At 33.6% G+C, this 26,285-nt stretch overlaps 1 protein-coding gene across 16 annotated transcripts in view; it reads right to left on the bottom strand.

The window, feature by feature from the left end:
* The window catches only part of LOC106882671 (inositol 1,4,5-trisphosphate-gated calcium channel ITPR1), a 312,035-nt gene that overhangs the window by 112,208 nt on the left and 173,542 nt on the right, over positions 1–26,285 (bottom strand). For 10 of the 16 annotated variants that reach the window (XM_089347460.1, XM_089347475.1, XM_089347459.1 and 7 more), the window contains 5 exons: positions 25,801–25,942; positions 22,444–22,602; positions 21,374–21,546; positions 11,041–11,067; positions 169–288 (listed from right to left, as the gene is read on the bottom strand). In XM_089347460.1, the coding sequence (XP_089203586.1) occupies positions 169–288; positions 11,041–11,067; positions 21,374–21,546; positions 22,444–22,602; positions 25,801–25,942 (621 nt within the window). The remainder of the gene's footprint in view (positions 1–168; positions 289–11,040; positions 11,068–21,373; positions 21,547–22,443; positions 22,603–25,800; positions 25,943–26,285) is intronic. The other 6 variants (XM_089347463.1, XM_089347470.1, XM_089347461.1 and 3 more) reach the window with 1 other exon arrangement.

Below are 26,285 nucleotides of genomic sequence, written 5' to 3'. Positions count from 1 at the left end.
ATTACTAAATTTGATATATTACAGAGTCATCAGTCAACTTACTAGATAAATTAATTATTAATAAAAGTGTGAGCACCATTTTCAACAATATGACAGGGAGTAAATTTTTAGAAAACATTTTAAGACATATATACAATCTTCATAAAAACTGCTTTTCAAACATCTTACCGAGTTTCAATGAGAATATCTGCATTATTTGGGCTAAGAATACTTTTGCATATTAGTTCTTGAGTAATAGGTATTGCAACTTGATTGGAAACGCACAAGTCAGAGAGGTAATCCAAAAATCTGTAAGAAAAAATCATTGATATATATTTTAGATTCCAACTTTTTAAAAATACAATGGTGGATGATAAATCTCCAGTTTACATGTAGCATGGTATGGATATGAGAACAATAAGGGGGGTGAGAGAATATAAGAAAAACTTGAAGTTGAATAAATGAATCTGTAAATGACAAGCATTTTATATTAAATGAACAGGTGAAAGTGAGAGGAAAATATATTGCAAAATGATCGAGAATGTAAAGTAAATGTATATATTAATTGTGTAAATTGTGAAGAACAGATATTGACTCTTACAGTTACATGTATGTGACTGCTTTGCAGTTAGTATTACAGCTGTGAAACAAGCAACAAATAGTCACTGCTACTAACACAAAAACACATCATTGTGACAATTGTGTTTTATAGAAGTGATCATGTATGAAAATGAAAGCAAGAGTTCTACAAGTGCAAGAAAAAAAACTAAAATGAGTGTGATCTGTTACTAGATGTAAAAAGTATAATTCTGATGTAGAGAATTGAAGGTGGTGTAATGCCCCAGTATGGTCTTGAAAGTAATGACTAAAACTAAAGAATTAAATACTAATGCAATGTAATGAACAGAAGAGCTTTAAAACTATATCTGGAGCAAGGAGAAGTAAACAGTGATGAGCAATGATTATTAACCAAACTAAACAGAAGCAAAGGTGACAAGATGTGAGTTAAAATATATTAGAATCAAAAACATTAAATTGAATTTGGAGATTAAAATAGTCCGTATGTAGTGAAAACTGCATGACAGATAGTTGAAAGCCACAGAGAGCATCCTTGGAATGGTGAATGTTAGAGGATGTTGAAAAGATAAAGTATTGCAAATGAGTTATTCTTACAGCAATCATATCAACATCATCATCGTCGTCATTTAACATCCACTTTCCATGCTGGCATGAGTTGGATGGTTTGACTGCTGGCATGGGTTGGATGATTTGACTGAGGGCTGGTAAGCCAGAATGCTGCACCAGGTTCCAATCTGATCTGGCAAAGTTTCTACAGTAGGATGCCCTTCCTAATGCCAACCACTCCAAAAGTGTAGTGGGTGCCTTTTACGTGCCAGTCAGGCAGTACTGGCATCGACCATGCTTGAATGGTGCATTTTATGTGCCACCAGCACAGGAGCCAGTCAGGCAGCACTGGCATCGACCACACTCAAATGATGCTTTTTACGTGCCACTGGCACAGGAACAGTCAGCTGGCACTGGCCTCGACCACGCTTGAATGGTGCTTTTTACATGCCACTGGCATGGGAGCCAGTCAGGCAGCACTGGCAGCGATCACGCTCGAATGGTGCTTTTTACGTGCCATGAGCATGGGACCAGTCAGCTGGCACTGGCATCAACCATGCTCGAATGGTGCTTTTTACATGCCACCAGCAAGGGTGCCAATCAGGCAGTACTGTCATCGGCCATGACAATGACTTCACTTGCCTCAATAGGTCCTCACAAGCGCAGTTTATTGCCCAATGATTGAAGGGTATTCTTAAATGAGCTGGTTATGCTGCACTGGCATAGGCCATGGTTATGGTCTCACTTGGCTTGCCGAGTCTTCTCAAGCACAGCATATCTCCAAAGGACTCAGTCATTTGTCATCGCCTCGGTGAGGCTCAACATTTGAAGGTCGTGCTTCACCACCTCATCTCAGGTCTTCCTAGGTCTACCTCTTCCACAGGTTCCCTCTACTGCTAGGGTGTGACATTTTTTTCACACAGCTGTCCTCATCCATACACAACACATAATCATACCAACGCAGTTGTCTCTCTTGCACACCACATCTGATGCTTCTTATGATTATGATAACCAACGAAAGAGTAAAATGAAATGACTGAATTTAACAGAGAAAATAAGTGAATGTATAGTGAGAAAAAAGAATATGAGAGAGAGAGAGAGAGAGAGAGAGAGAGAGAGAGAGAGAGAGATGAAGTAATACAGATAAACAAAAGCAATTTGCAAGATTAGGGATTAATGAAAAAGCTGATTTAGGGATACTTATCTTGCAGTATATTGTGGCCAATGGAGCCTAATTCAATATATTTTTTAATGAAATTGTATGATGTTGCAAAATTGCTTTTTGTAAAGATAGAATGAAATAGTTGAATTCATTTGACTAGTCTTCTAGTATTTAGTGCATTGATCATTAACTTAAGAAGGCATTGAATTTAGTGATTGGAAGTGTCAGACCAAGATATTAAAATCCTCTAATTTGACTTACTCTCTTTCAATTGAAAATAAAAGATGATGTCTGTTATGGGGACTTAGAAAACAACAATATGAATGTTTCTTAAGAAAATCTGTAGACAGTAAAGCTCATGTATTTGATACACCTATAACTGAAACTGTGAAAAAATCAAATAAATACAAAATTCAGATAGAAATTATGAACTTTCAAATGGTTTACTGCAGTGCTGTAAGAGGTATCTAGATGCATTTCAAGTTTTCAAAACCTCTACTCTTATATTACTGAAAACATTACATCTTTTCTAATACAGGTATCATAATAAAATGCACCTAATACATTCTGTAAAATAATTGATAATAGGAAGGGTATCCAGCTATAGAAAAGAAACAAACAATCTAATGTACAACCCATTTATGAGGTAAGTGGAACCCCAAAAGAACTGACTTAGATTATGATAATCTGGCCTGTGCACATCAGTAAAGAAAGCAAACAAAAATAATAATGACGACAATGATAAATTTAAGCCTTAAGAAAATCTGTAGTAATGCATGAGTGTTTGGAAAAACATTATTTGTAATTTTGTTATATATAAATATAACTGATAAAATATAATTATATTTTTGTATTTGATGAAGATGTTTAACTTCAGAACAACTCTCCATGCAAAGTGTACCAGTAAGTATTTGACATGTGGTGCAGGACAAAGTCTAAAGGATTGAGAGCTGTTGTTCCAAATTGAAAACAAGGGCACAGAACTACATGATATAAAACATGGTTCACATTTTCATGTCCAGACCTGCTAATATCAGTGCTATATCAACCAAAAACCCATGCAATTCATACACAAATTTTTATTGACAAGATTATTTTTTTGTAGTGGAGTGTACAGTTGGTAAACTTTATCCTATTATATTATTAGTACTTGTCATATTGACAGAAAATAAAATCCACCTCTGTAGGAATTCAAACTCAGAAATAAAATGGATAATAAGTCAGTTAATATTGTACTTATGTAATAGATATTAACACTGCTATAAGTAACTTACATAGGGAAGTATATTAAGTGAAAATGTCCAAGTGGATCATTTGAGTACTACTGAAATAATTGTCTTTGAATAATATCAAGGTCAAAAATTTTATGGCATATTCAATCCCTTTCCAGGTTATCTGATACAAGATGTGAGATTAAATGACTTAAGAGGAATTAGATCTGGGTTCCAAAGTTGACTTACAAGAAGCTTAACTAATTTCCAGAGCTTACATGGCTCCCACACAATTAACTTAATTTCTCTTCTCATAGATAAAGATAAATTAACTATTAAAGAGGATATTATAGAATATAGCTTGAAGTGATTAAATGCTTATAGATATCAAAGAAATACATTTTGTTTCTGACTAAAACTCATCTCTTGCTTCTGTACATTTTTGAAAGAAGCAAAAAAAACAAAACAAAAAACCCCCAGAAATAATAGGCATAGGAGTGGCTGTGTGGTAAGTAGCTTGCTTACGAACCACATCGTTCCGGGTTCAGTGCCACTGTGTGGAACCTTGGGCAAGTGTCTTCTACTATAGTCTTGGGCTGACCAAAGCTTTGTGAGTGGATTTGGTAGGCAGAAACTGAAAGAAGCCTGTCGTATATATATATATATATATATATATATATATATATATATATATATATATACACGTGTGTGTGTGTGTGTGTGTGTGCGTGTGTGTGTGTGCGTGTGTGTATGTTTGTGTGTCTAGGTTTGTCCCCCCACCATCGCTTGACAAGTGATGCTGGTGTGTTTACATCCCTGTAACTTAGCAGTTCGGCAAAAGAGACCGATAGAATAAGTACTAGGCTTACAAAGAATATGTCCTGGGGTCGATTTGCTCGACTAAAAGTGGTGTTCCAGCATGGCCACAGTCAAATGACTGAAACAAGTAAAAGAGTAAAAGGGAATGATTACAAATGAACTAAATAACCATTGAATGTAAAACATTACTAAACTCAACAGGTAGGGTAAAGCTTAGTAGTGAGGGAAGAGTAGTGCCCATGGGTCTTTACAGAATATCTGAAACTGATGGAAGGGAGGGTTTTCAAACAGTAAATCTGGCTTGAATACTACTAGATTCAGCTAAAGGCACCCAAGGATCCAAGGACATATTCCTGGGCCAAACGAATTTAAAATTTATGTAAATGACAACAATTAATTAGAATAATATTGCAAAATTATGACTAGGAAAGAGACAATAATTTGCTAGTGAAAAAGGTTGGCCAATTATAAAGCAAATGAGATATCAACAGTTAATAGGTCAAAAACAAAAGAGTATGTATATATATATATAGTTTCAGGAATGTGATTAAACAAACTTGTCAGTATGTGACAAGACATCCTAGTGTCTAAGACAAAACCAAAACAAAAAGCAAAATGGCTATACAAGGTGTAAGCCTTGGATAAAATAAATCCAGAAATAAAATAAACTCAAATTTGAATTAAAATTTTGTTCCTAAATTCTATTTTGAAGTTTTGACATGTAAAATAAAACAGAAATTGCATAGCCTATGAAGAAAGAAAATATTATTATTTAATGTAATGAGCAAATTATAAATATACAAAAAAAAAAAAAAGAAAAAAACATGATAGAAATCCAAAATAGTTATGGTTTACATGACTTTTTTTTAATGAAATAGTACAATGACTCTATAAGCTTCACAGTTTTTATTTTCAGAGCAGACACTGAACATGAATTAAATTTTATAAAGGCTAATTTTTTAAAGCTAAGAGAAAGAACCAAATGCAATCGTAGACATACACACAATAACATGTGTGTGTGTGTGTCTGTGCAGTTGTCTTCAATAACACAAGTGTCAGAACAAAAAGCTTAGCATTATAAAATGCCAAAGCCTAAATTATTATGTGTCTAACTGGGTGTTTAGGAATACAGCAATTAATCTAGACTGCTCATCCAAAACTAAAAATTACAAAAGTTAACTAAAATATCAGAGTGATTTCAGAAACTGTTAATAAAGAAGAATGATTTAATAAACTAATTCCAAATGTATTAGCATGATATCCATGGAAAGATCATTAGATTTATAGGCATCAACAAGACATGAAACAACAAATCCATTGAGTGTAATAAAGAAACTCCTATTTTTACAAAAAAGATAACTATTTCACATCTAACAGTAGAATATAGAGTTTGTATCAAAGGTAAAGAGATAGAGAATTTCTGAATCAATGACTACTGATTACAGACAAATCTGTCCAAGAGTTTCCAAGGGAAAGAAGCAAATCCAATTACAACCAAGTACAGCGTTCTGTTTTAATACAAAATTTCTAAATATTTAATATTAAAGTCTGAAAGTGTATAAAATATCACAAGAGAAGTTTAGTGGCAAAAAGTTAAATATAAATGAAAAATCTATTTTACTTTTTTTAAAATCAAGAATATATAAAAAATAGAATTTGTATAGAGGGAGAAATATGTTAAAAATAAATATTAAGTAATTCCTGTATTTGATGAAGCAAAAAGAATGCTTCCTTGCTTATTCCTGAGCATTTTGCTACTTTGTTTTAAAATGAATGAAATCTTAACATTCAAGGAAGTGATAAATTACTTGCAAAAGAATACCAAATAAGAAAACTGAAGAGAAATATAAAGACCTGCTGACTGGTGATCAGGGCCAAGAAACTAGTTAAGAATGAAAAATTACAGCTTGTACACAGAAAGGCAAGTGAGCTATGATATTTATAATGACATGATACTGGGCAACTGGGACCTTCAGAGGACAATGCATATGTAAACTGAGATAATTTAAAACTTTGTTAGAAATAATTTTAATAAGAATTGTAAGACTGTTTACAAATGGGGAAGTTTTATAACTCAATTATTGTGGAACGCCTATATTAAAATCAGAAATTGTAAATATGTAATACTATTTAAAAGACTAAAACTAAATATGAAATTAAACTATACAAACTATGGATAATTTTAAAACATAATCCTTGAGGCTAAAAGGAAACTAATTGAAACAATAACATTGAGTTCACTATTAAGAATAAAATTGCTGTATTCCAACCCAACTAACTATTACAAGCATGCAAAGTCAATATATGTATACAGCTGAAAACGTCTACAAATTAAATATAGACTGTTAGAATCTTTCTAGAGAGACACATGCTGGCTAATGAGGGTGCATGATAACTAAGTCACTAAATGTATGTGTGACAGAGTATGTGTGACATTTGAGACACAATGTGTAGCAAAACACTGAGTTATGGTGAACGAGAAACAGATACAAAAGAAGGAACAAAAGAAAAGAAGCAAATAATTTTTTTATCATAATATCTAATTTTATTCAATTTAACATAACTGATTAAAATATATGTTGCATTACGTAAAATCTGGTAAGATACTGCTGTGAGAAACATCACTAAAATGTAAGCGGTGTTTTAACTATAATGAGGACTTGCAAAAGTACTTTTGCCATGTGTGGTCTGTGTGTATGTATATATGCAGGTATGGGTGTGTGGTCAAGAAGCTTGCTTCCCAATCCTGTAGTCTCAGATTCAGTCCAATTGTGCAGTATCTTAGGCAATTGTCTGCTACTATGGCCTTCGGCTGACCAAAGCCTTGTAAGTGGATTAGGTAGGCAGAAATTGAAAGAAGCCCATCATATATGCACATGTACATGTGTGCGCACCCTTGTCTTGACATTACATGATGATTGTAAATGAGCATCATTGTCATACAAGCAATGTTGTTCCCTTCCCATCCATGACAAGATATGTCTGACCATGGGAAATGTTACCTTGCTTGGAAACAGGTGCAGGTTAGCAACAGGAAGGGTCTCCAGCTGTAGAAATTTTGCTTCAACAAATTCTGTCTGACTCATACAAGCATGGAAAATTTGATATTAAATGAGGATGATGAATATATGTATATTTACATTGGTATAAGTGGAGAATGTGAGTCTTAGTTAAGATGTTATCTTAGTTAAGATATGATTAGTTATTTTATGATATAAGAGTAAAATTCTGGAAAAGAGAAAATAGTTCAGTCTAAGTTGTTATCCATTCTGGTCAATTATTGATCTGACATTTTAGCTGTACTTTGATGTATTACCTCACATGTTTTTGAACTGTGTGTTTGTGTTTATGTGTGTGTGTACACGTGTGTGTGTACACGTGTGTGTGTGTACACGTGTGTGTGCATGCATGTGCAGGAATGTAACTTGACAAAGATTTCTTAATAAAAGATAAATTTACAGGTTAAATACATGAAAATACAGGAACAATTTCCTACCTGATTTAAAATTGAAATTTTGGGTTTGCATAAATTTTGTGTGTGTGTGTGTGTGTATGTGTGTGTGTCTGTGTGTGTGTGTTATTGGTGAAATGTGGCTCATTAAAAGAAAAACAGGTAACACAATATAATAAATCAAAACAACTAAATGCAATAACTAAAACTGGGCATGCATCAAATATGCAGCATTTGAGTTCTGTCTTGCAACTGATTGAAAAGGGTTGCAATTCAATTTCTCTCTTTGAAAATCTTCTTTGCACAGAAGGAAGTCAATTTACATGAAAGATTCATTTAGCATAAATTACAAGTTCAAAGGATTTAGGATAGAATAGGTAAAACTGATATAGCTATCAATAACTTCAAAATAAAAACATGCAGAAATTATACAGAAAACTGGAAATAACAAAACTTGATAAGAAAAAAAAACATTTTTATCACAAAAAAAAAGAAAAATCCAAATCCAACAAATGAAAATGATTCCATTATAATGATTATTTTAAATTCTTATTACAATGATTATTTTTAATTCTTTTTTTTTCACTGCAATAAATATTTCTAAAAAGCCTTTTTAATTTCTTTTATTTTATTCTATGTAAAAGTAATAATCATCCTATAATTTCATTACTCTCACATTTTATCTGCTGTATATAAAATGTTAATTTAATGTGGGACTTTTTTCTGAGATTAGTATGCTTTCTTCCCAAAACCTCAACAGAAAAGGCATTATTATTCTAGTATCCCTTTATTGCTATGTCCATAGTACAGTTTTATTCAACATTATGATACATTCTCTTCCTGTTAGAAGCTAACATGTCCAGCTTGCCTTCAGCTCCAGCCAACATGGAACATAGAATTAGCCTTAACTCTAACAGCATAAAGATGTTAAAGACAAGAAGATGATAAAACATATTTATAAATACATTGAAAGAAAAAAAAAACTGTACCAATTCCTTCCCAGTATAAAGTTAAGGAATAATTGTTAATTTTACAAAATTGCAAGAGTAAGATGTATGTAAATATTTGGCTTTAGTTCTTGAGATAATCTAAACATAGTAGTTTGAGATAAAAATGTAAAGGTATGTGTGGAAATTAATATTAGTTACATTGGTTGGCATTTAACTCTTAAATATTTCTTTGATCTTCACTTTTCATTTAAGTATCCCACCATCACCATCATTATTGTTATTCACCTAGCTGAACTTGCTTAGATTGCTTCTACATCTAACTACAAATATGTTTTGTTTGGTCTACTTACTGCATGTTTGTAAGAACATGTGTATATAGCTGTGTGTGTGTGTGTGCGTGTGAAAGAGAGAGTGTACATATATATATATATATATATATATATATATATATATATATATATATATATATATATATATATACACACACACACAAAATTTAAAATTCGCTATATATCTATTAGTTCCTATCCCATATAGAAACAGTTCTGCAGCTACTGCATAATAGTCATATCTCCACTCTTATAAAAATCTTTAAAGAATTATTTTAATATATAAAAGCAAACATTTTCTTGTAAAATTCATTTAGCATTTCTTATATACATTTAAAGTCCTTGGAAATAATGAATTCGAGTATGTTCAATGAATTGAATGCTTGCAAAACAACCAAATCTGGTATCTGAAACTCAAGATGGAAAAACAATAACAGCTCAGTTCCTTTGCAAACTTAGAATCTAGATCAATATTATAGTATCTAGTATAGTTGATTTTGAATTTCCTTTTTAGCTAAGCATGGCATTTGTATTAAGTGTTCTATATTTCTTATATTGTGATTTTACTAGTTAATGATATCAGTCTAAATATTACATTGACTATATCACATCTTCCTTGTTGTTGACATATTCTAATGTAATCAAATACTTATAAATAAAATTCTTTTAAAAAACCTTTCTGTCTTATGTGAATATGTTTTATCAACTTCAGATTATTTTTTAACACTTGTAAATTTAAAGCTAAATAGAACTCCCACCCAATAGCCACTAGTTACACAAAACTTTACTGGTTTTTATTCCTAACAGAGGAACTCAAAAATAACTTTCTTGAAATTTCTGGCTTAACTCTTCCTTGGCTGAAATTTTTACCAATTAATTTAGTTTTTAAATATTATCTGGAAAAGCATCTTAAGAAGAGAAGAAAAAGATTTTTTAATATACTATAAACTTGAAAACATCTAATTAAAAGCTGGTTAGAGGTATTGCAATTTTCAGAAATTTAATAAACACACAAAGTCAAAAATAAAATAAACATACACCAAACATTAAAAATAAAAAATGAAAAAGGATAGGAAAAGAAGAGACTACAACATAGAAATAAGAAACATGTTTTGTTTTTAGAAAACAGACAATTATATGATATTGGAATAGGAAGGAATTCAGAGAGTTACCATGATCTTCCATGCCATCAAGAAAATTCCTAGAAACTTCACACAACAAAGAATCATATTACACACAGCCAGTTTAAGTTTCGATATAAATACATTTCTTCAGCTAGATATGTTATATTTATTTGATAATGAACGAAGTATTGCAGCTGTAAGTTTAAATTGTTTTTGAATTTGATAAAGTATTAATAGCAACATTTTAACATTCATGGATTAATTATAATTAGAATCTTTAAAGGACTTAAAAGTTCAAAGTATTAATTATATTTGGCTGATAAGGAACTATGTGACATATCAAAATATTTATTAACCAAACAAACCAATTGCTCATTCCAATTACAAGCATATTTAATAATTCTTGATTATCTTAATATTCAATGATTTTAAGGAAAACAATTTTTAAACTTTCAATGCAATAAAGACTATCCATTCAAGTAGAATAGGAATTTAGTTCAAAGCATTATATATGTATATATATATATATATTTCATGGCTTTAGGAAAGTGATTTTCAGTGGATTTAGTTTATCATTTATGCACCATTACAAGCTGTGTAAATATGATTCATATTTGTTTATATTTATGGGATAGAATGAAAGGCAGAAAATATGTGATACCAAGTGAGATTTGAAATGAGTTATATGTGTGAGTTTGTGTTTGTGTTTGTGTATGTGTTTGAGTGCATATGTATATGGTAGACATTATTTGTTTGTGATAATGGTGAATAGAGTGATAGTGACTGCTTAATAGAGCAGGGAAAAGAGATGAAAGTGCAATTTGGGCAACAGAACAACAACTGCTAATGAATGCAGCTAGTGAATGCAGCAGAGCTATGGAATAAAATACCTCCATGGTTGACTGGGAGCATTCAATCTGTGGGCAGCAAATGTCACAGATAAAAGATTAGCACCATAACATGTAAAGGAACAATTATTTACTAATACAACAATAAATGTACACAACAATAACAACCATAAATATACACAACAATAACAACATTATTAAATAAGCAAGATGCTGATTTTTTTTTTCATTCATTTTTTTAAAGTTTTCTGTAATTCTGACAAAAATATTAGTAGAAAGTTTTTGAATGATAACAATGGCTTAACAAATTTCAAATTAGTTCTTGAAAAAAAAAAAAAAGAAAAAAAATCAAAGCAGTCATCCTAGCATACAGAAATTCTTTGTAATGTTATTAGAGTCCTATATTGAAAGCTTATATTTTATCACACATTGTACAATATAATTATATTTCTCTGCTTTCTCTAATATGTATATGAAAAAGAGGAAAAGGGGTTGATTTGTCATTGTTTGCTATTGCAAATATTGACAATAATTTCAAATTTTGGCACAGGGCTAGTAGTTTTTGAGAGTAAGAGGAAAAAGATTACATCACCCCCAGTACATGGTTGGTGCTTATTTTATCAAGTATGAAAGGCAAAGTCAACCAAAATTTGAACTCAGAACTTAAAGATGGGTGGAATGCTGCTTAGCATTTTGTTTATTGCGATAACAGTTCTTTTCTACTCTAGGCATAATGCCTAATTTTTGGGGAGGTGGTCAGTAGATTAGATTGATTCCAGAAGGCAACTGGTACTTAAATTATCAATCCTGAAAGGATGAAAGGCAAAGTCGACCTTGGCAGAATTTGAACTCAGAACATAAAGACAGATGAAATACTGCTAAGCATTTTGCCTGGCATGCTAACATTTCTGCCAGCTCGCCACATCATTATCAGCATAGATTGGACGGTTCAACTGGGGACTGCAAGCTAGTAGGCTGCGCCAGGCTCCAATCTGATCTGGCAAGGATTCTACAGCTGGCACCTTTTATGATAATAATGATGATGATGATGATATATTATCCAGAAAATAGTATAAAACAATACGGCTCAGTATATGTTCTTGTCCTTGTAATCTATATTTTGAAAGCTTTTTTTTTTCTCTTTTTACATGATCCAAGAATGTAAACTCAACAAGAGTGGGAGCAGTGTTGAACAAATAACATTACACTACAGTGCCTACCCTAGGTTGTGGCTTGGCAGGTATTTGTTATCAATCCAATATCAAAAGGAAAACAACAATACTAATAATAATAATCATAATAATAATATTGTGTCAATAATTGTTGGTGCCCTAGGTAGAGTGAACAAAGGATTACAAATGTGATAGGAAAAGGTAGGCATAAAAATGGAAATAAATCATATCCAGAGAACAGCATTCCTTGGCAATTCAAGGAGTTTCTGCAAATCCTTGAGACTTTAAAAAGAACATGCAGCCTTAATTCTCAGGAAGTGAACAGCTGGTACGTTAATGACACTGCCAGCAACAAGCTGAGTATGTTAGATATTATTATACCTAACATACTCATCACAATAATAATAATAATCCTTTCTAATATAGACACAAGGTCAGACATTTTGGGGAGGGAGTTAGTTGATTACATTGACCCCAGTTCATGACTGATACTTATTTTATCAGCCCCAAAAGAATGAAAAGCAAAGATGACTTTGGTGGAATTTGAGCTCAGAATGTAAAGATGGACAAAATGACACAAAGTACAGCATGGTAACAACTCTACCAGCCCACTAAGTCAATAATAAATAAATAAAAACTGAAGTTCTCTCAAAATATTTTGAAAATAGCAAATAATTCAGAGGCAGTCTAACAGGCATTCAGAAATGTCCCAAAATGCTCTGCAATAATAAAACACAAGACAGAGAAATTTATGTGAATGACTAAGGTTATGTGAATGACTAAACCTAGGTTAAAAAGAAAGATCACCTAGACATATGAGGGACACAGTTTGTTGCCACAGTATGCTTGAAGTCACTATTACATGAAAAACTATATCCAAACATTCGTGCCCATATATAACAGTCCAAAACATTTTTTATAAGAACTTCTTAAAAAGCTCTACCTCTGCTACTCAACTCAAACATAAAAATTCATTCAAACAGAAATAGCTGCAAACATCTGTAGCATCATAGCCTCACAGATAGCATTGCTTCTGTGCCAAAGGACTGATCTAAAATTACAAAAATCCAAGACATTCAATAAAAACTCGTGTCAGTATAAATAAATAAATATATATATATATATCCAGGCTACAGTGGAGAAGGCAAGCCACTGGATTTGGTTAAAAAGAGATGATGAGCAATGGCTAGAAGAATATTGAGCAAAACCTAGTAACTAGTTGATCTAGCAAGTGGGCCCCCATCTCAGAGAGAGGGGCAGTATGCAATTATACGTTGAGAGAAAGGCACCAAAATAGCACATATCTCCTGATGATCCCATAAGCTTGCTAGCATCCGGTATGCAGAGCTTTCAACAGGTAGCACTTGCATCTGCAAGTTGTTTGCAATATATATATATATATATCCTTTTAATTAAATAACTTAGTAAATATCTATAAGAAATAACCTCTTTAGTTACAATAGTCTAACACCCACATTATCAGTAACTAATAGGTGAACAGGAAGAACTATGTGATTTTTTGGCTTGCTAGAGATAGCAACCTAATTTCCGAGAAAATTACATCAACATTTTGAGACAGAAAAAACAGATTTTCATAAAAAGATATGAATGTGGGCTGAAAAGTTTATGGGCTGACTATGAAGGACTGATGCTAGAGCTGTGAAATCTTGCATGCATTAATTTCAACTCTTTTTATTAATAACTGTTTTGTTTCTTTATAGGTAAACTGACATCTAACTGTTCTAAGAAGACTTCAAAAGTAACTATTAGCAACTTCTCTTGAAAATGGACAAAATTTGGCATCATGGTGTTATCAAGCACCTGTGGTAAAAGGCTTTAGCCCCCAGGACATTCATGCTGACATGGTTGCTACATTAAGGGATGACACTTCAGCTTTATGAGCAGTGCAAAAGTGGGTAACTGAATTTAGGAAGGGAAAAGAGAGTCCTGAAGATGACCCAAGGTATGAACATCCTGCAACCAAGGAAAACCTCCGAGGAAAACATGGATCATGTTCACCACATAGTAATGGATGACATGTGATTGACAATAAATCAAATAACCAATACTATTAGCAGATCCTGTGAGAAAGTTGAGAATATTCTGCACAATGAACTTAGCATGATGAAGGTTTCTGCTCAGTGAGTAATACATATGCTGACACCTGATCAAAAACACACCAGACTGATTACATTATGGGAAAATCTGACATTGTTTGAAGTAGATCCAGCTGGTTTCCTAGAACATTTCCTTAGTCAGGATGAGTATTGGGTTGATCACTTTGAGTCAGAGACAAAGAGACAGTTCATGCAGTGGAAATACTCTTCCTCACCCACTCCAAAGAAGACCAAGGTCAATTCATCAGCAGGGAAGGTGGTGCCCTCAGTTTTTTGGGACACAAAGACCTCTTTTTATTAACTATCTTCAAAAGCGCCACACCAATGGCGGAAAATACTATGCCAACTTGCTGAGGCAGTTACAAAAGCTATCAAGACCAAACGCCCTGGAAAACTGACAAAAGGAGTCTTGTTTCATCAACACAATGCCCCAGCACTTAAGTCCTTGGTTGGTTTCAATGGCTGTTGTACATAAATATGGCTTTGAACTGGTTAATCATCCTCCTTATTCTTCTGATTTGGTCCCATCTGTTCTTCAACATGGAAAAATACTTGGTTGGGAACCAGTATTGCAGTGATGATGATTTTATATCTGCTATTGATGATTTTTTTAACCAACAGGATGAGACTCTTTACTAATGGTATCCACACACTGCAACAATGATGGAAGAAGTGTGTGGAGCACAATGGGGACTATATTGAAAAATAAACTTCACTTGGTCACATTCTATGGGGATATCTTGATCAGCCTATGAACTTATCAGCTAACCCTCATATAAAGGCTAATGAAAATGCTGATCTGAACTTATAAATATATTTTAACTGAAGATATTATACCTCTATACTTCCAGTGCACCAACATTTTTTATTCTAACACACACACACACACACACACACACACACACACACACACACACACACACACACACACACACACACACACACACACACACATATATATAAGCGATTTTATTCAGGTGACACTAACGGACTGCATAAATTTTAAATAGGAATATCATATGGAAACAATAAAAATATTGAGAGAAATAAATTTAACTTAAAAAATGAATAGAGAACAATGAATAAAAAGAATTTGTCCAGCTGTAATTTCGATTCTAATTATTTTTGGCTCTGAAATATAAATTATATTCTACTTTAATATATGACTGCTGAGTAGGTAAACTTTGAATTTATATTTAAACTTGGGCTTAAGATATTTTAATAGCATGCAGTTTAATCAATAACAAGAAAAATGAAGCCATCAGATAACATAGTCCAACTGTGATAATGTACTTTAACATAGTCCAACTGTGATAATGTACTTTAACATAGTCCAACTGTGATAATGTTTTAAGAAAACAATTTTCATTTAAACAATTTGCATATGAACACACAAATTGGAATGTATAAAAACAATTAAGGATCAAAATGTGAGAAAAATTAATAGAATATGAAATGCATTCTGGTAATTTAAATGAAGACAATCTTCAGGCAAGAAAAAATATAATCATGAACTTTTCTCTATCAATTAAATATTACATTCCATGTTATTTTCTGTAGATAACAGAGAAAGTATTTTTCAGCATACTGAGACTGTGGTAAAATATTCATGTATAGATTTGGTAAGGAATTTAATAAAAAAATTGTGTGTTGAAAAGATATCGTTACATTTTGGTAGAGCCGTATCAAACACATGCATCAATAAATTTACTCTTTATTCCACTTAATCAGCTATAGTATTTAAATAGTTGGCATAAAAGAGTAAAAGAAATATAAAGTAAATGTTCAAAGTAAAGGAATCAGCAGTGAAACTTTTAGCCCAATATAGTGATTTAACGATACTGCTTTCTGCTAGATATTTGATTTTTTATTTGGAATATTATTAAAATTGTGTAGTTTTACTCATATTTTGTGCATGTAGCACTATTTCAGTAATGATTTTAGTTTAATGTAGTGGGTCTTTGTGTTCTCTGCTATGTGATAAATCCTTGTTTTTAAGTGTGGCAAGACCATTGGAGAGACTTATATGTAACATTGATGACCTGACATTGAAATATTTCTTCAGGAAATATTCCCCACCCCCAAATAATATTTTTGTAGGACAGTGCTGAGCAAAGGTTAACTAAAATTGTGCACGGCTAACATATCAGAGCTGTCTATTGTTTTTGTTTCAAAGAGAAACCTCTAGTGGCATTGTTTACATAATGGCTTAATTTATTTTCTTCTAAACCACATGGATGCATTTTGTTTTCAATATGGCTGCTGACCTCCTTCTTCACATGTAACCTCATGGTGCCTTATGCATGTGCACAAGTATGCAACATGTATGTCTTGCCTCACTTCAGCTTAATTTTTCCTGCTTGCCGCCATTGGTGTAAAATTCGATCCTGCTTTATCTTGGATTTGTTTTATGATTATTTGAAAGGAAAATAAAACAAAACACACTGAGGACTAATATTTCTTTTTATTGCCATATTAATGATTTCTTTTCTTTGAGAACCATGCTCACCACGTTTATTCAGTTCATACGTGCTACATTTCTTGGCTGGTATGAATCACTCTTTGTTATCAGAATTCAGTGGTGATGTAAGAGTTTGGTTTGTGCAGATGGAGGCATATTTTGCTATGAACAACATTAAATTGGAGCGGCAACAGCTACACATTTTGTTGAGCACCATACCTTCTTCTCTGGTGATTCATTTGAAAGATCTAATCACGCCAAGGTCACCAGTGTTACATGTGAGTCATTAATGTAAGTCAGAAGGAATGTCTCCTATATGTAACATGTTCAAATTGTAACATAATGTGTGTAGTTAGCATTTTTAGAAGGCAGTTCATAGAAAGAATCCATTTTCAGTGATTTCATAAAGAGGCATGAATAAAGAATATTCAGAAGGCAAGTTTATAAAACAAAAATATTGAAATTTATTCCGTAGTGTAATGAGTGCTAGCAAGTGGTAACAAGGATTAACCTTGCATATGAATGGGAACCGAATATATGTGTATGCAAGACAGGAAATCACATGACTTACATGACACTGAGATTTATATGAAACAGAGTGGAAGCTAATATTAATTATATGAGTTGTGTGTAGTTGATGGTGGACACAGAAAATGCGACATGTTGAAGAAAGCAATGTTGCTTCTATGCTGTCAAATTCACAACTGCTGTCCAAAAAGGCACATGATACTGCTGGGCGGAAGTTGCTATTTGTATTATTACACTTCCAGCTCTGATTAGCTGGAGTCTGCCAAAGCACAACTGAACTAAGCCACAACAACAAAATAGATCTTTCTTGTCAAGCTGATATCATGATTTAATGAATTAATGATGTTTGAATTTATTTTGTTCTTAAGATTCAATTATCAAACTTTAACTTTCATTTCATTATTAACAGCTAGATTCATTGTCTCAATGAAAATAGTATCCATTTTCCCCTCCAGTTAATGAAATTAAGTCACCCACAAAAATACTGTGGATGATTTTGTTTTTTCTATGATTTTTTCAATATGTATTTAACACAATGTTTATAATGTGAAGAACTTGGAAGGCACATTCTGAGGCACTAAAATTTGTAAATAGGCAAAGCAAGATAAGTAAATTCATACATTATAGGAACTATTTTTGTTTGAGTTTTCTTGATGAAAAGACTAACACTTGATATAGTTGTGATATGCCTTATCTTAAAGTTAGATGTGTTCTCAGCATGCTTTTAGTATTAGTATATTGAAGAAAATCCAATATATGGTGTGTTATATATACACCTACTTTTGAATTAGCAACAGTATTGATATACAGTATTGATGGAGCAGTTAATTTATAAGTATGACTGTGTATAGATAGCCTTAGAAATATGATTGAATGTGTCAATGATATATACTCAATATCATAACTAGCACAGGACAAGATAATATTTACATAAACATCATATGGTGATGTGTAAAGCAATATTTGTAAGCTAGAATAATGCTTCATAAAAAATAATAAAATCTCCAACATAGTCAAGTTTCAATACTACACATCAGAACACTCACATGTATAGGCACGCATGCGATTATTTCAGCTTTGATAAACTGAAGACCACCATCTTCATATAAATGGCTTCATAGATAATAGAACAAAATTTACAAATAGGGAAATGCAATATATTTCATACAAAATAAAATATCAGATAAGACTGTAAAATTGTTGTTGGCAAGAGAAACTAAGATGGTAGACAACTACAGATTAATAAACCATTTATGAAATCTAACTCATTGTCATGATGAAGGAATGCATTTGTTGTCACATGAAATTATTCTTAGTTACTTAACCACTTTCCTACCAAAGCTGCTTTCATTAGTTTGATGTAACGTTTAATTTGCATTAATAAGATGACAGCACTAGATTAATTTCCTAATTTGGTGGCTAGAGGTAATTTTTCATCTAAGAACTGAACTTTGCTAGCATATTTTGCACATTTTGCATCTTCACATCCTACATATCCTTATCAATGAAAACATTAAGGATAGGTAAGTGTCAAAATAGATAAGATTTGCTAATCAACTTGATGATGTGTTGGCCAATAGATAAAAAATGACTGCATTCCAATTTCTATAGTGCTGACGTTATTGCTACATCTTGCTCTTGCAGAGAACCTTGCAAGCTTTTTATGGAGGCAAAATACTATCAAGTATGAAACTGAAGATCATGAAACTTTCCACTAGCAACTATCATGTCAAAATCCAGCCACTCCCAGATGTGAATTGATCCTCATTTTCTATTAAACTGCACAGTAAAACACATTGTTGACTTGGAGGAGGCTTTTGATAGATGCCATATTCTGGCATCTGTCTACACCTAATGGAAACTAGGTATAGATGAATGGTTTGTGAGAGCTGTACAAACTATCTCCAAAGATGTAGTTTATAGGGAGTCAGCATAAGTATATTGAGATATGGGCGTAAGAGGAATCAGGAATAAGAGAAGAGGTCACGCTTGTATAGGCATGTGACGTGTATGGAGGATGACTGCTGCATAAAGAAGAGGACTTTTGGTGGAAGTAAGAGACCAAGGAAGGTTTGGGATGAACTGGTGAAGATTGATCTGAAGACATTGTATCTCACAGAGGTGACCAAGAACCATGCAAACTGATGATATGTGGTGCTGCAGAAGACCCCAATCACCAACAACAAAGCATACCCTTATATGAGGGTAGTTGTAGAGACTGAGATATTGTGTACTCTGTCAAAAATACATCATACTACCCTCTCACATCTTACAATTTTTAAGCTCATTAAATTCCGTCATCACCCTATTACTCAATTTCCAGAAGGAACTCCTCAAATTGTCCTTGTTGATGCCCAGAATCATTGCTTGTATTCTCCACTAACTCACTACAGAGAGCTGACTTTCTTTCAAACACATGGTCCACCTGGTTGAGGGAGTGAATGTCTGGGAACATTTCAGATGCCAAAGGCCCAACCTTAGTCTGCCTTTGATTCAGAACTGGAGGTCAGTTAAGGAGATAAGCTGTTATCAAGGCATCTCAATAGATGTGTCAGCCTCAGTATATGCATGTGTATCATTAACCATAGCACCTCAAAACTTCCTTGTAATGAGCATTAGAAACACAAGACCCTTTGGATCAACAGAAGCTGTCCCTTCCACAAGAGGCAAAAAAATGTATGCTCCACTCTGGGGTAGACAAAGAAGTGTTGTCTTGTAGTATATTTTATGAAAGTGATGTGTAAGTGGTGAAACTCTTATTGCTAAATGATTCCACATTAACTATACGTCTGTAGACTGGTGGCAAGTATGGGAGAAGGCACTAGGTCGGCTGTGTGGTTGCTCCCTCATTTTGGACATTTTTTTCTTATTTTTTTGTTTCATACTATTAATTTTATTTATTATTACATACATATTTTTCAAGTGTCTTTATTGCTTTTGTAGATCTCACCCATTTATTCAATGTAAATTTCTCATGATTTCTTGTTTGTTGCTTTCCTATGTATTTTACTTGTGTACATTTCCCAATATCATCATTATCAATCTCCAACATCATCGTTATTAATCAAATAAATGATATAAAGGACATTAATAGCAAGTATGAAAGCATCTAAAACATTTGTAAAATGTTATATCAGTCATGTAGACCTTTTATACAACAAGTGTTTATGAGGCGGTGCTGAAAAGTTCCTGGCTTTAAGGGTATCACGAAAGGCCTGGTTGGGGGCTCAACCATCTGGGTTCTTTTTACAGAGCTTAGAAAAACTGAAGGGCCACTGCAATAAGTATGTGAATCTGAGAGGGGAATATGTTGAATAAAATCATAATTAACAGATTTTCCTGTATTTTTCTTTTACCCAGAGCTAGGAAGTTTCCAGCACTCCTTGTATATAAGTAAATATTAGTGTTTACCCCCACCCCACCCCACCCCCCAAAAAAGAAAAATTGGTGAAGCAACTTAAAAAATTAGCTTTGTTTGTAAGTTTATTTGGGCTTATTAATATCTCAAATAAACACTACAAGATGAATTTACTATATTTTGGATTAATGTTTTTGGAAAAGATGCTGATTCTCTTCAGTACATCTGAGAATATTGATTCACTCAGAATTGTTGCAGTTTAGGGAAAGCAATTCAGAAGATTGTTCAAACTGAGCACTATATGATTTATATACTTTTCTGGAAGAAGATTCAAAATTTTAAAATTCGGATCACTTACCATTTTATTTAGTGAGGCTAGCATAGTTATTTCTTGAATCATCTATATATCAAGTTCAATTTCCACACTGAGCTATTAGTTGCGATTTGACCTTTGCTAAACTTTTTTTTAGCAAATATCAACAAAAATCACCTTCTTACTAAAAAATGTGTACTTATTGTAAAATTTCAGCATAACTGTGATCTAAAACCTAGATCAAAGATTCACTTTATATGCAAAGATTAACAAACCTGAATAAAAGGAATGATAAAATAAAAATTCTGGAAATAATTGAATCCTGAAAGAAAATTTCCTTTTAAAATTTTACATCTCTTTTTGTCAGCTGTAGATGACATATATTTGAAATATCTGCAGATTAAGAAATAAACAGAATCAACTTACCTTGGTTCCCGGTTTTTGCGAACCAAAGCAATAAATGTTTCAATTTCTGATTCAGTGATGTGTTCTTCTAACAGCTTCCGGTTATTGTGAAGAAGAGCTGTAATGGTATCTTCGGCAAGTACATCATATCCAATCTGTTTTTGCATGAATGGAAACTGTTTGGCAATGTATTCCTGAAAATCAATAGCATCATCATAATCATCATTATCTTCACTAACATCATAATTAAGAATATCCTCATCATCATCACTACCATCACCACTATCATCATCATCATCATCTAAATCTACTTTCCACACTGACATGGACAGGACTAGATATTACAGTTCATGTTAGTTTCCATTTGGAGTAACTGCTTTCCTAGACAAAGCAAAAAACAACTCTTCAATTGTATGTTTGATTTTCCACATGGTTTCTATGGTTGCATGTACTTCCTAGCACCAAGCATTTTACAAGATGTGTTTTATCATAGTACCAGCAATAGAAAGCTTGTTATACTCATGATGTGACAAAAGAGTCCCTCTTACTCTGCATCATCTACATACAAATGTCAACCACTCTACAGAATGTACTTGGTGCATTTTTATCCATGGCACCAATGTTGAAGAGTTTGCCTTGTTCCTTACAAAACACTAAGTAGTCCTCTCTAATCTATACAGTCATTAAGAAAATAAGTTGAAAATGGATGTAAGGGAAAAAAGTGTTTTCAGTTACAGCAAACAGATTATATCTTCTTAGATTTTCTCACATTTTGCTCAGTTCATATGCTGGACTTACAGTTTATGCAGCAACATTATTTCCTCACTTTCTCACAATGGACAGTGACCCAAAATATTACATTCTTCACTCTTTCTTCATGCAACAACTAACACACTGTTAGAACCCTCCTCTGAACTAACTGTTGCCATCACAGATTGGTATCAATTTCTATAGATCATAAGTTTATCCTAGTTTAATTGAGAGTTGTTTTGAAGATTTTGAAGTCTGAAAACAGTAATTAATTTGTAATTTCTAAATTCCGAGTTTCATTACAATCATAAGGAAGAATGAAAATTTAATAATTGGCTTACTTGATTTTTACGATAGCTTTGTTGGGAAAGGTTGAGAATTCGATAGCATAACTGACAGATATATCGGTAATTTGAATGGCGTTGATCAGCAAGTTCTTCCATGCGAAGAAATGGTCTTTCACCAGTATCTTTAAATGGTGCTTGAAGAATTTTGAAAATCTGTAAAAGTTTTGAACAAAAAAGAAGGATAAAATTAGTTTATTAACTGAAAGTGAAATTTAATCAGTACCTTGTCCAAACATGTGGATGTTAAAGAACAAGTCTACTAAATATATGGCTCAGAGTTTGGACACAACATTTATTGTGTTGTGCTTTGCCTGTCCTTATCCAAAGTTGAGTGATTAGTGGTAGGGAAGGCATTCAGCTGTTAAATTAATTGATTTAACTATACAATATCTTTCTCCTTCATTGCACCATAAGGTTGACAAACAATGTCTGGAAACTTTGTGGACAAAAGATGATCACTGTGAGTGGTTTTGAGCGATTCTCAGCAGGTGGTGAATAGATTAATAGCCCTTTTACAAGTCATCAGCCCACTGCCAATGCAGTCTCCTGTTCCAATGCTTGCCTAGTATAGTACCAAGGATGAGGTTCACTTGAGCAAGTCTGAATGGTTGGCAGCAAATATGGCCAAAGTCTGCTGTCCATGGCTAGTTTACTAGGTGCTTTTTATGTGGCACCAGCAGCAATGAGGTCATCAAATAACATGCAAGACAAGGCACCTCAACTGAGCAGTGAGTAGTATTGAAGAAAGTAGGACCCTTCAGATTTATGCCACTGTTCACAATTATCTTTAAAATTTTTTTTTAATGCATCATATAGATGTAATTTTTTATGCTAAATCTGAAATTGTTACTTATTTATTCCAGAAAAATTTTGCAAAAATGTTACAGGTGTTGAAATTTTGATAATTTTGATAATTTTCAGCCAATCAGAAAACAGCGCATTCACTGCCTCTTCCAAGGTCAAGGAAGGGGGGGGGGGCCAGCATCGGCATGTCAAAACATTAAACTAGCTCATGAGCAAATTAAATATTTAAAGGCAACAAACAACCCAACAGGAGTTGCAACAAATAACAGTCAAATCCTTGTTTAAAACAGACATTTATTAGTTTTAAAAATTCAAGAACAAAAGTTTGCGATACACTCTAGGATTTTATAAAATAAATTATCTTTCTCATATCTCCTTCACCACATAAATTCACAAAACCAAGAGTCAACCATGGAACGGTATGTTCCATACCAGCGTTTGTTTCCACACTTTAAAGATACCTAGGCACTTTCAATTTGTTGAGTGTGAGCACTGTCTGTTATGAAAACAAACGTTGTGCGCATGCGCAGCATCTTTGGTTACTATGGTGATGTGTAAAATACTCGCTTCTGATTGGTTAAAATACCAAAATTTTGCAAACTTTAAAGACTAATAACTTTTTAATTATGGATTTATATGGAAAACGAATTTCATTTTCATAATTAGTATACAAAACTTAATCCATATACCAAATTTGAAAACAATTGGAACAAAATTGTAGACAGTGATGAAAACCACAAAGATCCAGGAGGTGGCTTTGTGCCAGGTGACAAAAGAGTATGAATAGAGGGTCAGAAATAGGTGTCTTGCAGTAAAGGAGATATAAAGGCTACCTCAGTTGGAGAAAGAGAGAGAGAGAGAAGAGAGAGTGAGAGAGAGAGAGAAGAGAGAGTGAGAGAGAGAGAGAGAGAAGAGAGAGTGAGAGAGAGAGAGAGAGAAGAGAGAGTGAGAGAGAGAGAGAGAAGAGAGAGTGAGAGAGAGAGAGAGTGAGAGAGAGAGAGAGTGGAGAGACAGAAGATGGTGAAGATATGATGGGAGGAGGTACACTCAAGTTACAGGATGGTGGAGTGGAATCAAGGAGGAGATAGGCTGAGTGGGCAAGTAAATTCAGATTACAAAAGGGGAGTGGGAGGCGGAGGAGAGAGAATGTAGTGAGTGGACAGAAATAGAAGTAGAGGTGTTGGGAGGATGTTTTGTGGGGAAGAGATTCAACAGGGGTACACTGTGTGCAGGTAGGTTCACAAGGGTGCAAAGGAAGAGCGAGAGATAGAGGAGAGAGGAATAGTGAGAGGTAAACCTGAGTGGAAAGATGGGAGAGGTGTTACAGAGAAGGGCTGCAGGGGGAAGGTTCGTCAGGGTAAATTTATGCAGGGGCATGGACATAAGCAACATGCCTTTATGGCTTTTAATTTACTTTGTGTGACTTAACATCTGAAAGTCATTTTGTAGCACTTCATCCTATGTCTTTCTAGGTCTTCCTTTTCCACAGGTTCCATCAGTACATCTTTATGCAACTGTCTTCCTGTCTTCATCCGTACATGTCACATGACCATAGTGGCACAGTCTTTTCGCTTGCACACTAATTCTGATGCCTCTTATATCCAATGTTTCTCTCAACACATTTACACCTTGTCATAGATGTACACTGATATTGCACATCCAGTTTCTGTCAAGCCTTCACATGTCTGCTGTAGTCACAGCCCATGTTTTACTACTATGTGGCACAGCTGTTTGTACATAAGCATCATACAGTCTGACTTTCACTTTGAGGGAGAGGTGCTTTTTACCAACAAAGGTAATAGTTACCTGAACTTTGGCCAGCCAGTTCTTATTGTAGCAACTATGCTTTCAGAGCATTCTCCTCCACTGTCAATTTGCTCACCCAGCTAATGATAACAATCTACCATCTCTAAGGATAACCTTGGACATTTGAGGAAATCTATATACTGTGTGTTTTTAGTGTATATTGCTCTTGTGCATCTGTTATGCACAAAGATTACTTTCTCTGTTAACCTTTCTGTGATTTCAATGCATCTCTTATGTGTCCATAGCTTGCATTGGGTACATTGAATGGAATTTCTACTGCTCCTACATACAGAACAGAACCATTTCCCTGAAGGGATTAGTAACTTGTTTGCTTTCCTGCTTACTAGCACTTTGGTCATTGCTAAAGTCACCTCAGGCCTTTTGATTCCAGGCCCTGTTGCCACATCTGAAATTTCTTCTCTAACTCTACTATAGATTTAGTTATAAGAATAAGGTCATCAGCATAGAGAAGTTCCTACAAGCAATCAATTTTAAATTCCTCTGTTATGACCTGGATGACGATGATAAACAAAAGGGGATTGAGAACCAAGCCTTGCTGAACTCCTACTGCCACACTAAATTTGTTGCTGCACTCATTGCTGACTTTCATCTTACTGACAGCACTCCTGTACATGTCTTGGATGGATCTCCCCAGCCATTCATATTTATTGTATGCAAACTAATTTAAAAAAAAAAAAAAAAGAAATCAGACACATGAAAAGTTGGCAAAATACAACTTACTTGTTTTAAAATATTTTGCTCCCTGAGCAGTTTTTGTCTTTCACGATCTGGTTTAGATACTTCTAGCTCTAGAGGGTCCGCACCAGTGTTCTCTTGGTTGGCCAGAAAATATAGCAAGTCTGACAGAAGTTGGGTGACAGTCCTATCACAAGAGAGGAACATTTTTATTTTCAAGAAAATATTTTCTTATAAATTTTCTTATAATTTGATTCTATTAAAAATAGTTGCTCTGGATTTTGAATTTTGTTGACTAGAGTAGAATGGTGTGTGAATGCATACATGCACAAAAGATAACACCTATTTTTTTCTGGTTTAGTCAGAGAAAGAACAACAACATCCATGACCATTTTCTTTTACAAAGCTTTTAAAACTTGTGAGGTAAAGAGATGATGAAATCTCAGTTCATGGTTCATCCATTTACAGAATATCTGTTCCAAATGCTTGCAACAAAGTGGACTCTGATAAAGTCATGTAAAGCCCAAGTG

The sequence above is a fragment of the Octopus bimaculoides genome, chromosome 2, assembly GCF_046866305.1.
Source record: "Octopus bimaculoides isolate indiv1 chromosome 2, ASM4686630v1, whole genome shotgun sequence".
In the NCBI taxonomy this organism is placed as follows: Eukaryota; Metazoa; Mollusca; class Cephalopoda; order Octopoda; family Octopodidae; genus Octopus; species Octopus bimaculoides.
The sequence above is the reverse complement of the archived record's forward strand: the minus strand, read 5'-3'. Positions and strand labels throughout refer to the sequence as shown.